The sequence below is a fragment of the Cetorhinus maximus genome, chromosome 1 (genome assembly GCF_964194155.1).
Source record: "Cetorhinus maximus chromosome 1, sCetMax3.hap1.1, whole genome shotgun sequence".
Taxonomy (NCBI): Eukaryota; Metazoa; Chordata; class Chondrichthyes; order Lamniformes; family Cetorhinidae; genus Cetorhinus; species Cetorhinus maximus.
In genome coordinates, this window is record NC_135879.1 from 131,036,519 (window position 1) to 131,050,056 (window position 13,538).

Here is a 13,538-nt window from a genome sequence, read left to right on the forward strand (position 1 = left end):
GAAAATCATGTGGCAAACCAGTTTACTGTCACAAATTAACACAGCTTTAATATGGGTGTAATTGGAAAACAGATGTAATTTTATTCCTCCCCTCCCATAGACATTCACCTCTTGTAGAGTTACTGCTATGAGCACCATTCATTCCATACCCTGACCACATGCAAACCTTGACCATGAGTGTTGGCACGGTACTTAAGCAGAGATCATCACAAGCCCCATCATGTCCTCGCCTGACATTGGACACATAGGAAGAAATTGGTATGTCTTGTTCTAGTTTTTGGGTTTAAAGTGGGCACACAGCATCCCAATTTGATATTGGGATGGCTTGCGCTAAACTTGTGGTGCCATTTTTTCCAGGGTATCCCTGAACAGGCGATAGACACCTTTGATATGTAAATTCCAAACCTAGTGCATGGTAAAGGGCTCCATAACAAAATTTAACAGCCTCTCAGAAGTTTTAAGGGGACCCTGGGCAACTGCCAACAAAAGGCAAGTGCTAATTTGAACAGCTCAAGTGCTCCCCCTACTCCACAGGGGTTGCAATCAATTCCACTCCACAGTCCCTCAACCTGACACTTACCTGAGGGCCATTTTAAACAAGGTTATGGAGGAATGACCAGGATGGCAGATTGCAGAAGAGGCCAGAGGGCCAATTTCCTTTGACTCAATTTTAGGTTCAGGGTTGTGCGGTGTAAAGTCTGGACCCAAAAATAAGACGACCCCTCTGCAGCACAGGCTAGTGATGAGAGGCAACACTGACGTAACTTCTCCTTTTGCTTTTACCTAATTTCTCCTCCCCAGTTCAGTAGCACTTAAGTCAGTTGTAACATTATATCTCTGCCCTGGCAGGTAATTCTGCACAGACCAGGAACCAATCTGGGATCTTTCTTGGTCTATATGTTTCAGTTACTCACTAGAATAACCTGCTGAGCCATTGGGAAAGTTGGAAAAGTAGGTTTAATCAAGTGAATTGACATTGATAATTGTTAATATTTAATTTGCTATATGCATTTTAAAACAATCACTGCGCTTTGTTAACTTCCTGGGACAGGTCAGGATCACCAAGTAACACGAGTATGGTTACTTCGAGGACTGATCCCAAAGTCTGCATATTATGCTCTCATTTGTTTTTTCCCTCTTCAACACAGCATCATGAATATTGTGCATGAATCCAAAGTGAAAATAAAAATCCTTCTTCATTTTGAGATTACAAAGGGAACAAAAGCCTGAATTTTCTTTATTTAATGGCACCTTCCTCTAGCCATTATAAATAGCTATTTTTTTCTGCGATGTCCAAAAGGTTTGAATGCTTCTGTTTTGGGAAAACCTAGCCCTCAATTCTGGAGTAACCCCACCCCTCCACCCAAAGCTTGTATCTTTCTCTGATCGTTCCTCTTGAATCCTTGATAAGATGTCATTTGCTTGAAAACTGTTGGATGCAGTTCACTGCAATTTCTGCTAGCTTCTATTGTGGCAGTGGTCATTCACTGCTGCTGTGCACTGTAAAGTGTCATTGTCTAGAAAAGATTTCAAACTCTGTTGGTACTTCTTGAAACAGTCATGGGTTAGGATTGTTCAAAAAGTATATTCTCCAGAAATGTAACTTCTTTTTTAGAGATCCTCAGGCATGCATACAATGTGGTACGTTCCAGCTCTTGGGTTAAGGCCATTCATAGTTGATTACTAAAACACTGATCCTTCTAAATGTTATCCATATTTTCATGTACATCATTCATAACTGCAGAGGTATTTTGGGAAGTAGCAATAATAACCTAGAGAACATACATTTAAAATTCATCTGGCACACCAGGGAGGAGTCAATGCACATTTGCAGCGTCACTGCTGAATACAATTTCCTTCTCAAGCACTGAATTCCCTTTGCCTTTTCTTGGGTGGAATAGCAGCTTTGGACACCTTCCACATTCTGTCATTTTATAGAACACGGCTTATATCCATCTTTGTTTTTCCTATACAATCGTCCAGGTTGACTTTTCATGCGAGTTGAAACCCAAACACTGTGTATTGATATTTTTTCAACTAGATCTAAAATTAAATTCCCTGCAACACTAAGGCACTCTTCCACTTGTGTTTATCTATCTTCTGGTTAGAGAACCGTGATTCTGAGAAGTCCTGTTCCAGGGGCTGTAACAAGCCCAGAAGACTCAAAACACCTTCATCCTGGGCATAAACTTCTGAAAAGCATTCCTCAGCTTTGTTTTCCTGTAATACTCAAATACCTCAAACTCAACTGTGAAATTTTTGACTTGGAGCAATTTAGATGGGACGTGCGAAATGGGACGTGCTTATCAAGCTAGTCTTCTAGTAAACAAGCCAGCTGCATTGAAGTCTTTTGCGGAGTTTGAAGCAAGCCTCACACTGCTTAAAGTCATGCAACATTTGAAGATGGCACTCCAAATAATCATGAGTACTTAACTGAAGTGACTGCTGTGGTTAATTGCCATGTCTGGTAAGGCACAATTCACATTTGGCAGAAAGCCAGCTGCTGAATTTGTTTTAGCAGATTCTGTTTCAGCATCTGCCTTGTCCTGGTGACAACTTGTGTTTTGTTTGTAGCTGTGAAATCCAAACAGATGGTTGGTTACTGTCTGTATAACTTGTCAAGCCTGTTAATAAAGCTTCAGTTCTGCCATGCACTCCAAGTAACAGTTTGATTCAGTAATGGGAGAAGAAAACCTGCAAAAATGAAGAGTTACAGGAGTCCTTTACAGATACAGGATGCAGGAAATAAAGACGAAACTTAAGTGACATTGGCACTACAGTCATCAATTGAAATGACACTAGGGCCCAAGGCATAATGAAAGCACACGAGAAATTCAGCTGCCAGAAATTCAAGATTGGCTACCTTGGAAATGTATAATCCACAAGCCATGGCCGATGTATACTGAATTGACGAGATTCAATATTGAAGCTGGTGAAATGTTCACTTACATGCTACTGCTATGGCTTGGGACTGTTCAATCCTTTTAAATTTATATGGAATCAAAGGCAGCTCCTTGGTCAACAAATTGTCTTTTTTTGAACTAACCTTGTTGATAATAACCGTTATAGGCAGACCTAAACCGTTATGGTTTAGGTAGAAAAGTAAGCATTGACCCCAAAATTCCCATCAAATTATGCATTTTTCAGGGGTGGAGGAAAGAGCAAGAGGATTCAGTTCATGACGTGTGGTGGAGATGGAGTAAGTTTCCCAGTAGTCTAGGAAGGTTCATCTTCTCTGGACAGTTTCTCCTTCCCCGCTCCTGACTCCAGACCATTTAAAATTTTTAACTTAGTCTGAATTATTTTAAATGTCCATCTCTCGCTGTTAATCTATCCTGTTTTGCTTATTCAGGAGTACAGGTTTTGAGAGAGAGAAACAGAAACCAGGAGACACCTAAGAAGCATTTATTTTTTTATGCAACAAAAATTTAAATATGATCATGTGTACATCAAAATGTACACAATAACTACAATGAACAATGTTTGGATTCACAACATTGATGCAACTGTAACGAATTTCACTAAAATAAACAAAGATGAGCGTGAACTGGGAGACAAACTGGTGAAAAATATGTTTTAAAAAAATTCAAACATATCAATAAAAACACTGTTAAATGCATTAACAATTTGAACTTTTTGAACTGTCTTCACAAGCTGCCAAAATCCAATTTTTTCTAAAACACTTCATTTTTTTACATCATTGGTTACAGAGCCTGGTAACTTGAACATCTCATCATAAAACTGGTCTTTCAAAAGTACCTCATTTACTTCAAGATCTGATACAAAAATCTGAAACTCAAACGTTTCCATTTACCTTTCAGAGCAATATAGTTTTATAAGAAAGTAGAACATAAAAGGCCTCTGATAAAATTTCATAAATTAAAAGTACTAAAAGCAGGATTTAAAAGGTAATGTTAGGATAGAGGAATTTTTTTTAAACATCCTGTTCTAATTTTACTCTTTCCAATATTCAACATTAAAAATTGGAATTCAAGAACAACCCATTAAGTAGACCACTGAACTCCCACATAAGTGGCCCTCAGAACCCTAAATTCAAACACTAGCTTAAACAAACATTTGAACTTAGCTAGCTATAAAGGTTGAGCTTGACCAGTTCTCAGCCAGGTTGCCTGATGGTAGAGTTTTGTGGTAAGAATGCTCAACCATGTAGGGAAGTGGTACACAGAGAAACAAGCAGACCTATCCCACCCTAAAAAGTGTGTTGCCTATTGGCCATTTGGCAACTGTGGAGAAATCCATATCTCAGGTCAACCCCCACTTTGCTGGGTAAAGGAAGGTAGGCAGAAAAAAATTCGGATACATTGAGGGAAAAATCAAAGGCAGCAATTCCAACACCATTGCCATCGCGAGACTTCAGTCTGTATTCACAAAAGACCCAAATTTCCCTGTGCAAATTCTATTAACTGACAATATAATTACACAAAAAATGTTGTTTTTGTAAACACAGACCCTGGATAGTCTACAGATATACCTTGCTGAGGTTTCTTTTTAAAAAGGATAAACAATGTGGACTCAGTGCAAAGTTTTAGAGAACAGTGTCAAAAATATCCCCAACTTTTAACGGCAGACTTTAGTATTACACCTTTTTTAAATCTTTACTACAACATTTATGGCAGTAGCTTCAAATATTATAAGCACATATTCAACTGCTCTTTTAGCCACAGTTTTATTCTTTCACTCACCAAAATCAAATTCTATTCAAATTGGGACTATTTTAAATAAAACAAATGCTTCTGCCTGCAAAAATTAATAGTAACATGTGACTATAATGCACCACTGCCGACTTCACAAGTCAGTGTAATAATTTACTTTGGAAGGTAAAACTGCTGCAGTAAATTACTAATACATAATTAAAATGGCTAAATAAGACATCTTGTAACAAAATCTTAGTCTAGCGATTATTTTTATGAGAATCAGTAGTTGTTAAGCAATCTTAACATATAAAGATGCTGCATAAAAATAATCCCAGGGAATTACAATGCTGCCCCTCCAACGTTGCAAAAGTTAAATGCTCAGTTAAAATTTAAATGAAGGAGTTCAATAATATCTTAACCCAAACTCTGATGCAGTGTTGTCCTGATGTTTTGAGGGTGAGTTGTGTAAACTAATTTAAGTTTTTGTATAGTATCTCAATCCTTTTATGTGGTACATTTCCCTCAGTGGCAAGGAATACTTCTTTTCTACAGCCTTTGTCTCCTTCCCTTTGGCATGGACTTTCTTCTTACCTACACAAAAAAAATTATGAAAAGTTGAAGAAAGCAAAACAAAAGAAGCTGTCTTACTGAACAGGCACATATATAGACTGCTTTGTGAATCAAAGTGTCCTATATGAGATCAAATATAAAGGAATGCTTAAAAATATTTGTGGAAATAACAACATGCATTTATATTTGTTAATGTAGAAACATGTACCAAGGTGCTCCAGAGAGGAGAACATGTGTATGGTTTGTGGAAGGCTTAGGAGAGGTGGCTGATAGTTTTATTTTGGGGCTTGGGTTGGAGAAATCTTTTAAGGATGGGTAGAGAACAAAAAGGGTTTAAGAAGAGAGATCCAGAGGATAGGGCTGAGATAACAGAAGATTCTGGCACTAAAGGTGAAAGACAGTGTTAGGAACACACAGGAGGCCAGAGTCGGAGGACCAGGGGTAATGGGAAGGAATGTGAGGCTAGACAGGGTTGCAGAAAAAGGTACAGAGAGGGTGTCAGAAGATTTATTGATGAGGATTTTAAATTTGATCCTTTCGAGGGTGGAGAGCCAGGGCAGATTACTGCACATCAGTATGAATGACAGAACTTAGACTGACTTGGAGTTTGCGGAGGGTGGAGATTGGCAAAGAGGCTGCAGGAGCAGCCAAGTCTAGAGGTACTCAGTTTCAGCAGCGTTAAAGGTAAGATGGGGTGGAGAGAGGCAATGTTGCAGATTTGGAAGGCAGCCTAGATGTGTGGGTTTGAAGCTCAACTTTGTTCTCATGTCAAATAAAGTAGGTTCATTTAAGGGATAAGATCTATTTTTGGACTCCTTCCTGTACTCATGTAAGAGTCTCAGAACTGTAGTTTTTTTGTTCTATTTTTGAGTGAATTTGGTGATCATAAAAAATGTCAAAAGGGAACACTTTGCATTCTTTCACCCAATGTCAGCATCAAGCATTAGTCTCAAACATAGCACATCAGCTGTCACTCAAATATTCTACGTTAACCCAAATATGAAATCTTGAATTCTTACAGCCAAAGGAAATCTGCAATCTATTAGTCTGTGTATATTTGAACCAAAGCGCTAGAGGGGAAAGCTCAACATATGCTACACAATTGACAGTGAAGCTGTTCTCATTGGGAAATGTCCTATACATGTAAAAAATGGTGCAATTCAGGGAGAATGTAAATGCTTTTATTTAATATTCTCTCAGGCCAGGATGAAATTTCACAAGTTTTATCTTCTTCATAGTTTTACCGTAGTCTTCTGAGGGAGGGAATAGCTGAATAAACTGAAGAGGGCAGGACAAAGAAAATACTTGATGGTTTGTGTGGATTTCTGTTCATACATATTTGGCTAATCACATCATACATACTTTCTTGCTGAGATCAATATGGTCAAGATGACAGCTTCCAAAACTAAACATAGGTGAAAAGTTCAGAAGGAGTGGCAATAATAGTTTGTGAGCATTTCTTTAAAAAATGACAGATTATTTTAATTTAGAAAAATTGAAAGTTTTGGATCTTGTCAGATTCAAAGGTGCCGTATTTCACTTCAGGTTTCAGTGTCCATCCACAGGTGATTAAATGTTCAGTCTGTCAATAGCCTATATGGCTGTGTTCTTTTATGTTATAGAATGTGAAATATTTTGAAGGGATCACAAAATTCTTAACATTAAACCTATATTTTCTGCAGCAACTTCAAATTATTAGGTATAGGCACATAAAAACTGCCCTTTACTGAACAGCTCAAAGTGAAACACTAAAGAGGGCTAAGAAGTTGACAGCAAGTTTTGAAATGCTATATCTTAATATCCTACCTCAGAAACTATGAAAAAAAACACATCTTTGATTGGAAGATTATCCATCACAAAGTAAAACCCAAACAAAAACTTATAAATAATTTTGGAAAGAACATATTCAAAGCTAAAATTCTCATGATAACTCATCTTTGTTTTTCCTGTCCTTTATTGGAATAAGGGATGACTGTGTTTTGTTGCACCTTCCAATGATGCTTCTGAGACCAAGAACTTAGTGTGAAGCGACCCCCAAGCACCCTTTCCACCAGTTCATCTCAGTGCAAATTTTAAGTTTACAGTATCTAGCTCATCTCCAGGCAAACTCACTGGAAGAGGAGATTGTGAACTAAAAGCAGATGCTAGAAATACTAAGCAGATCTGGCAACATCAGTGGAGGCAGAAAAGGAGTTACTTGTTCAGGTCAATAATGTTTCATCCGAAGAGATGATAGGTCACCAACCTGAAATGTTAATTCTGTTTCTCTCTCCACAGGTGCTGCCTGACCTGCTGAAAATTTTCAGCATTTTCTACTTTTATTTTAGATTTCCAGCAACCGCAGTATATTACTTTTGACTCCATATTCTGGATTTCTCTTCTAGGACTCTACTCCAACACTAAACAAATGACAGGTCTTGAAGACGTACAAGAGTCACACAAAAGGTAAAAGACATTTTTCCAAAAAATAATTCAAAGTGGAGTCAAATTTCTCCAGTTACTCTGCAACTGATCTGTAGAGCTTGAATTCTTTTAAGTTTGGCTCCCAGAAGATAAGATTACTGAAGTAATTCTTACAACCTGCAAACAAATCTGACTTCTTTTTTGACTGGGAGGATTAGGAGAAATATTTGGCCTTTGCATGAGGTGGCCTTGACATTCTCCTGATAGCACAAGCAGGTACTGCAACTACATTACAGCTAGTGACTCTCAGACAGTTTCACAGTTATCTATTGATTTGGTCACAATTACTGGCAAATGAATCGGGCTCAGCAAACTTGATCTCTGACAATTTAAAGACAGTCCACCTAGTATTCCTTCACATCCCTCTAAATCCAAATATTGGATTCCTTTTCAGAAGATGATTTCATTATACCGGCAGAATCTTGCCAGTGCTGAGCGCTTTCTATTTAATTTGTGGAAAACTCAAAAGTAGGTAGTGTGAGGTAGAGACACCCAAAACAGAGTCCAGTCGGCCAGTGACTCAAAACAAGACTCACTCCCTTGAGACAACATTAATGGTAACTACTTGCTGAAAAATAAGGTGGTTGTGTTTTTTTAATAGAAGCTCCACAGAGAGTAAATCTTCCATCATCATTGATTACAAGTTAGGTAACAAAACTGATTTTGTCTTGATTGAGGCTTGGCTATTTCACTCAGTCAGAAACTTATTCCAGGTTTTGAGTTGTCCAAATGAGATAGTAGTAACAGAGTTGACCTTGATCGGCAGACTAAAACTAAATCAGTTCCATTTGGATTCTTCCAGCTAACCCTGATTAGGCCATCCTTAATACTTTCATGTTGTCTCTTCTAATAAGATTTTAAAATTGGTCGTTAATACTACTGCACCTTAAGGAAGCCTCCCTCTGCTAGTTTTGTGTTATCAACCTCATTCTGGCTGCTCTCACAGGATTTAAACAAATCCAGTTCCTCAGCTGAACTTTCTGGAGTAGATTCTAGTTCCATCACTGAATATCCATCACTGTCCAAAACCTGGATTCTGAAAAATAAGGAGGGCTAGAAGTCAGTAGCAGGAAAATCCACTCCATTCCCTTAAACTGACGTGTTATACTTATCTAGTTATCCACTAGATAAATTCTGTCAAGAGAGGGCAAAAACAACTTATGAAGATAAAAACATCATCAGACAAGAAAGGGAAACAAACATATTCATCAAAAAGCTCCCCTCCCAAAAAAAACTACCTTTGTAGATCCATTTGTCTCTGTGCTGGTGCTCGCTTGACATTTGTTTCTTGCTGTTTTGGTACTTTAACATTTGTTGCTTCTGGTTCTGCAGGGCCTTCCTGACTGGCTGCAACTCTTTTTCTGCCTCTTCCTGCAGCTTTGTTTTGGTCTGCATTTTTTGCAGTGTTACTTTCAGATGCAGCTTTGGGAGGACGACCTCGTCTGGCTTTGGGTGGAACTGGTGCTGCTGACTCTTCAGATTTTTTCTCATCTGGTATCTGAATATTCTCTGAACCAGCTGCAGGTGCTGTCCTTTTCTTTCCACGTTCTGCGCTAGTCTGTGGTGGTAAAGACTGTTCAGAGGACATCTCCTGTTATAAGGAGGACAGAACGTACACAAAGCAATGCATAATACTGTAGTAGATAATTACAGAAATTACTCATGATTTTAATTTGATGCAATTTTGTTTTAGGTTACAAAATTCACTGAAAAGTTACTTTAAAATAACACCTGGATGGTAGAATGCAATGTGTCATCTATGCATACTAAAGAAAATCTTACCATGAGGCACAATAATTTTAATGCACAGTAGTCCGTCTCTAAGGTTTCAAAATAAAGCTGAAGAAAGGATGAACAGTTTTTAACTTCATCAGCCCAGAGTCTCATATCTTGCAAGTATAGAAAAATTCACTGACGTGGCTTATCCAGAGGACTGGAGAATGGTAAACGCGACACCTTATTCAAGAAAGGGCGTATGGACATTCCTAGTAACTACAAGCTAATCAATTTAACATCAATGGTAGGTAAGGTTTAAGAAACAATATCAGGGAAAAAACAGTCAACAGGCACCTGGAGACATTTGAGTTAATTAAGGAGAGCAAGAAGAGATTTGTAAAAGGCAGATCATGCTTTTTTGACTAATCTAATTGAATATTTTTGACGAAGTAACAGAGAAGGTTGATGAACAGAAAGCAATGGATGCTGTCTGCATGGATTTTAAGAAAGCATTTGACAAAGCACTGCATAAAAGGCTGGTTAACAAAATTGAAGTTGATGGAATAAGAGGGTCAGTGTCAGCTTGAATGAAAAACGGTTTAAGGACAGAGAACAGTGAGTTGTGGTAAATGGCTGTTGTTCAGACTGGAGGATGGTAGACAGAGGTGTTCCCAAAGTTCAGTGCTAGGACCACTGGCTTTTTTTTAATAAGTATAAACGACTTAGACATAAGAATACAAAGCAAAATTTGCCTAAGACACCAAACTTGAAGGTCTGCCAAATAGTGAGGGTGATACAGAGAAGTGTGAGGTGTTGCATTTTGGCAGAAGGGATTAAGAGAGGCAACACACAATTCATAGCACAGTTCTAAAGAGTGTTCAGGGACAGAGGTGCCTGGGGGATTCCTATGCAATAATCTTTGAAGGTGGCAGGACCCCTAAATACATGTAGGGACAGAGGGCCCTTGGAGTTCATATGCATAGATCTTGAAGGTGGCAGGATATATTGAGAGTGGTTAGCAAAGCATATGGGATATTGGGCTTCATAAATAAAGGCATTGAGTACAAAAACAGGTAAACTATACTGAATGTTTATAAAGCTCTTGTTAGGCCACAACTAGGGTACGGTCACCACACTTTTGGAAGGATGTCACGGGTGTATAGGTGATTTAACCAGAATGGTTCCAGGGATGAGGAATTTCAGCGACCAGGTTAAGCTGGAGAAGCTGGGGCTGTTCTCCTTGGAGCAAAGGAGATTAAGGGTAGATTTCATAAAGATGTAAAAAGATTATAACAGGTTTAGATAGGTAGACAAAGAAAAGCTGTTCCCATTAGCCAATGGTTCAAGGACCAGGGTTCACAAAATTAAAATTTTGGGCAAGAGATGCAGGGGGCTGCAAGGAAGAACTTTTTAATGCAGCGAGTGGTAATGAATTGAAACTCGCTGCCCAAGAGGGTGGTAAAGGGGAGGCGATCAATTATTTCAAATGGAAATTGTAAGGGCACTTGAGAGAAATAAAGTTGCAGGGCCACAGGGTTAGAGTGGAGCAATGGGACTGACTGGATTGCTCTGAGAACGGACATGGGCTTGAAGGGCTGAATGGCCTCCTTCTGTGCCATTATGATTCCATGACAAATTGAGAGTAGTTAACAAAGCATATGGGACCTTGGGTTTCATAAATAGAAGTACTGAGTATAAAAGGAAGGAAGTTATGCTGAACTTTTTTAAACTATGGTTAGATCAGAACTAGAGTACTGCGTCTAGTTCTGGTCACCACACTTTAGGAAGGATGTGAGGGTCCTTTAGAGAGTGCAGAGGAGATTTACCAGAATGGTTCAAGGGATGGGGGAATTTTAGCAACAAAGTCAGGTTGGAGAAAGTTGGGGTTGTTCTCCTTGGAAAATTGAGGAGAGATTTGATCAAGATGTATGAAATTATGGCAGGTCCAGATAAGGTAGACAAAGAAAAACTCTTCCCATTAGCTAATGGTTCCAGGACTAGGGGACACAAATTTAAGGTTTTTGGCAAGAGATGCAGCATGGATGTGAGGAAGGACTTTTTAAAAAAAAAATATATATATGCGAGTGCAAATGGCCTGAAACTTGCTGCCTATCAGGTGTGAATGATTTCAAAGGAAATTGGATAGGCATTTTAAGGAAATAAGCTTGCAGGGCAACAGGGATAGAGCTTGGAGTGGGACTGGCTGGATTGCTCTACAGAGAGCTGACATGGACTCACTGGGTTGAATAGCCACCTTCTGTGTCAGGGAGGAGGTGGTGGTATAGTGGTATTGTCACTGGACTAGTATCCCAGAAGACCCAGAGTAATCATCTGGCCACCCGGGTTCTATTCCCACCACGGCAGATGGTGAAATATGAATTCATTAAAAATCTGATGATGACCATTGCCGATTGTTGTAAAAACCCATCTGCTCCACTAATGTCCTATAGGGAAGGAGATCTGCTGCCCATACCTGGTCTGGCCTACATGTGACTCCAAACCTACAGCAATGTGGTTGACTCTTAAAATGCCCTCTGAACCGGGCAATAAATGGTGGCCTAGCCAGCGATGCCCACATCCCAATAACAAATAATTTAAAAAAAATAATCAGCCTCGAGGTCAAATATTAGTAAGCTGAAATTATGGCCAAGCCTTACCCAAGTAATTGGCCATAAATGTTTCTTTTCAAACTGGAAAACTTAAGTATACGGTTTCCACAACTCTGCTTCAAACCAGCACAGCAGAGATTTTTCCTTCTTAGGTAGGGGCTATTTTATAATTTTTTCTTGTGTCTGTGTGTGTGGGGCTGGGGGGGGTGCACAGTTGCCAGAGGCAAGGGGAAGGAGCAAATAGAGAAAAATACACTTTATATCAAATTTATTTCCCATCCTCATCAAAATGTATTTTCCCTTCTAAGATCAGGATATGAGACTGCTACACTGACCCTTAAGAGTCCAGGACCCAAACAGAGTGTGTACTGCACCTTATTTCTGACTGGTTCATCTTTCTTCTCTGTTTTAGCTGGTATGACTGTAAGTAATATTACTGGATTTTCCTCATTTTCACTAACTTCGGTTTCCGGAACTTCTGAATTCTGTTCCCTGTGATAAAGTAAATAAAAACACTGAAATATTCTTTCTGAAATCATTAGCAGTATATCAGAATGAACTTAGGATTTTTTCATTCAAATGGTCTACAAATGTCACCATAATCATACTTTCAACTGGAATTAGCAATATTAAAATATAAAAGCAAAATGCTGCAAATGTTGGAAATCTGAAATAAAAACACAAAGTGCTGGAAAAACTCAGCAGGTCTGGCAGGATCAGTGGAGAGAGAAACGGAGTCAAGGTTCCAAGTCCAATATAACTCTTCTTTGGAACTGATGGGAAGTACCCTCTCCCCTTGGGAGTTCTTTGCAGGGAGCACACCTGCATCTATATCAGAAGCTTTGGGTTCAAGTCTCACTCCAGGACTTGTTGGCCACAGGAGGAGTGTTTATTATGCAGTTCAACAGATTCATAATCAGCCTTCTAATCCTTCCAACGCTACCCCATTATTCCCCAAGGGAAAAAATTGTGCAAAGGTACAAAACAAACAAAGAAACTCAGTATCTTCATTTAAACCATTAACACAGGTTGAAAATAGCTGAGACCCTAGCACAGATTCCTGCAGGATATCCCCCTACCCCAAGAAAGAGCTTGCCAAAATGAAAATGACCCGTTTATTCCAACTGCCTGTTTTCTGTTCTTTAATCAATCTTCTATCCATGCCAATGCATTACCCAACTCAAGAGTCAATGGGCCTGAACTTCCTCGTAGGTTTTTCTTTAACCTGTCTCACCTGACCTTCCAGCTCAAGCCGGATGAGATCTCGGCAGTGCAGCGCATCCCCGGGGCCTCGCATCGAAGTGCAGCTCTGTCAGAAGGAAGGAGGCCATGCCTCCTTTTTTACAGCACTAGCTGCTGCAAAACAGCTAAGTTAATTGTCCATTGAAGTTCAAAGGTCCTTGACAGGCCAGGAAGATAAGTTTACAAGGTAAGTGAGTAGGGTTTGGGTGGTGGGGGTCAGAGATCGAGGAGTGGTCAGAGCAGGGAGGGGGGGGCAGAGAGAGAGAGTCAGGCTTTGGGTTGG

General features: G+C 39.3%; 1 protein-coding gene and 1 long non-coding RNA gene across 7 annotated transcripts in view; one reads left to right on the forward strand and one right to left on the reverse strand.

Moving 5' to 3' along the window:
- Positions 1-13,538, forward strand: part of LOC144683608 (uncharacterized) — a 559,012-nt gene that overhangs the window by 177,002 nt on the left and 368,472 nt on the right. The window lies entirely within an intron of this gene.
- The window catches only part of pds5a (PDS5 cohesin associated factor A), a 244,986-nt gene continuing 234,837 nt past the window's right edge, over positions 3,390-13,538 (reverse strand). For 3 of the 6 annotated variants that reach the window (XM_078546583.1, XM_078546552.1, XM_078546559.1), the window contains 4 exons: positions 12,388-12,505; positions 8,927-9,279; positions 8,574-8,724; positions 3,390-5,246 (listed from right to left, as the gene is read on the reverse strand). In XM_078546583.1, coding sequence (XP_078402709.1) covers positions 5,202-5,246; positions 8,574-8,724; positions 8,927-9,279; positions 12,388-12,505 — 667 coding nt within the window. In that variant the 3' untranslated portion in view covers positions 3,390-5,201. The remainder of the gene's footprint in view (positions 5,247-8,573; positions 8,725-8,926; positions 9,280-12,387; positions 12,506-13,538) is intronic. The other 3 variants (XM_078546568.1, XM_078546588.1, XM_078546577.1) reach the window with 3 other exon arrangements.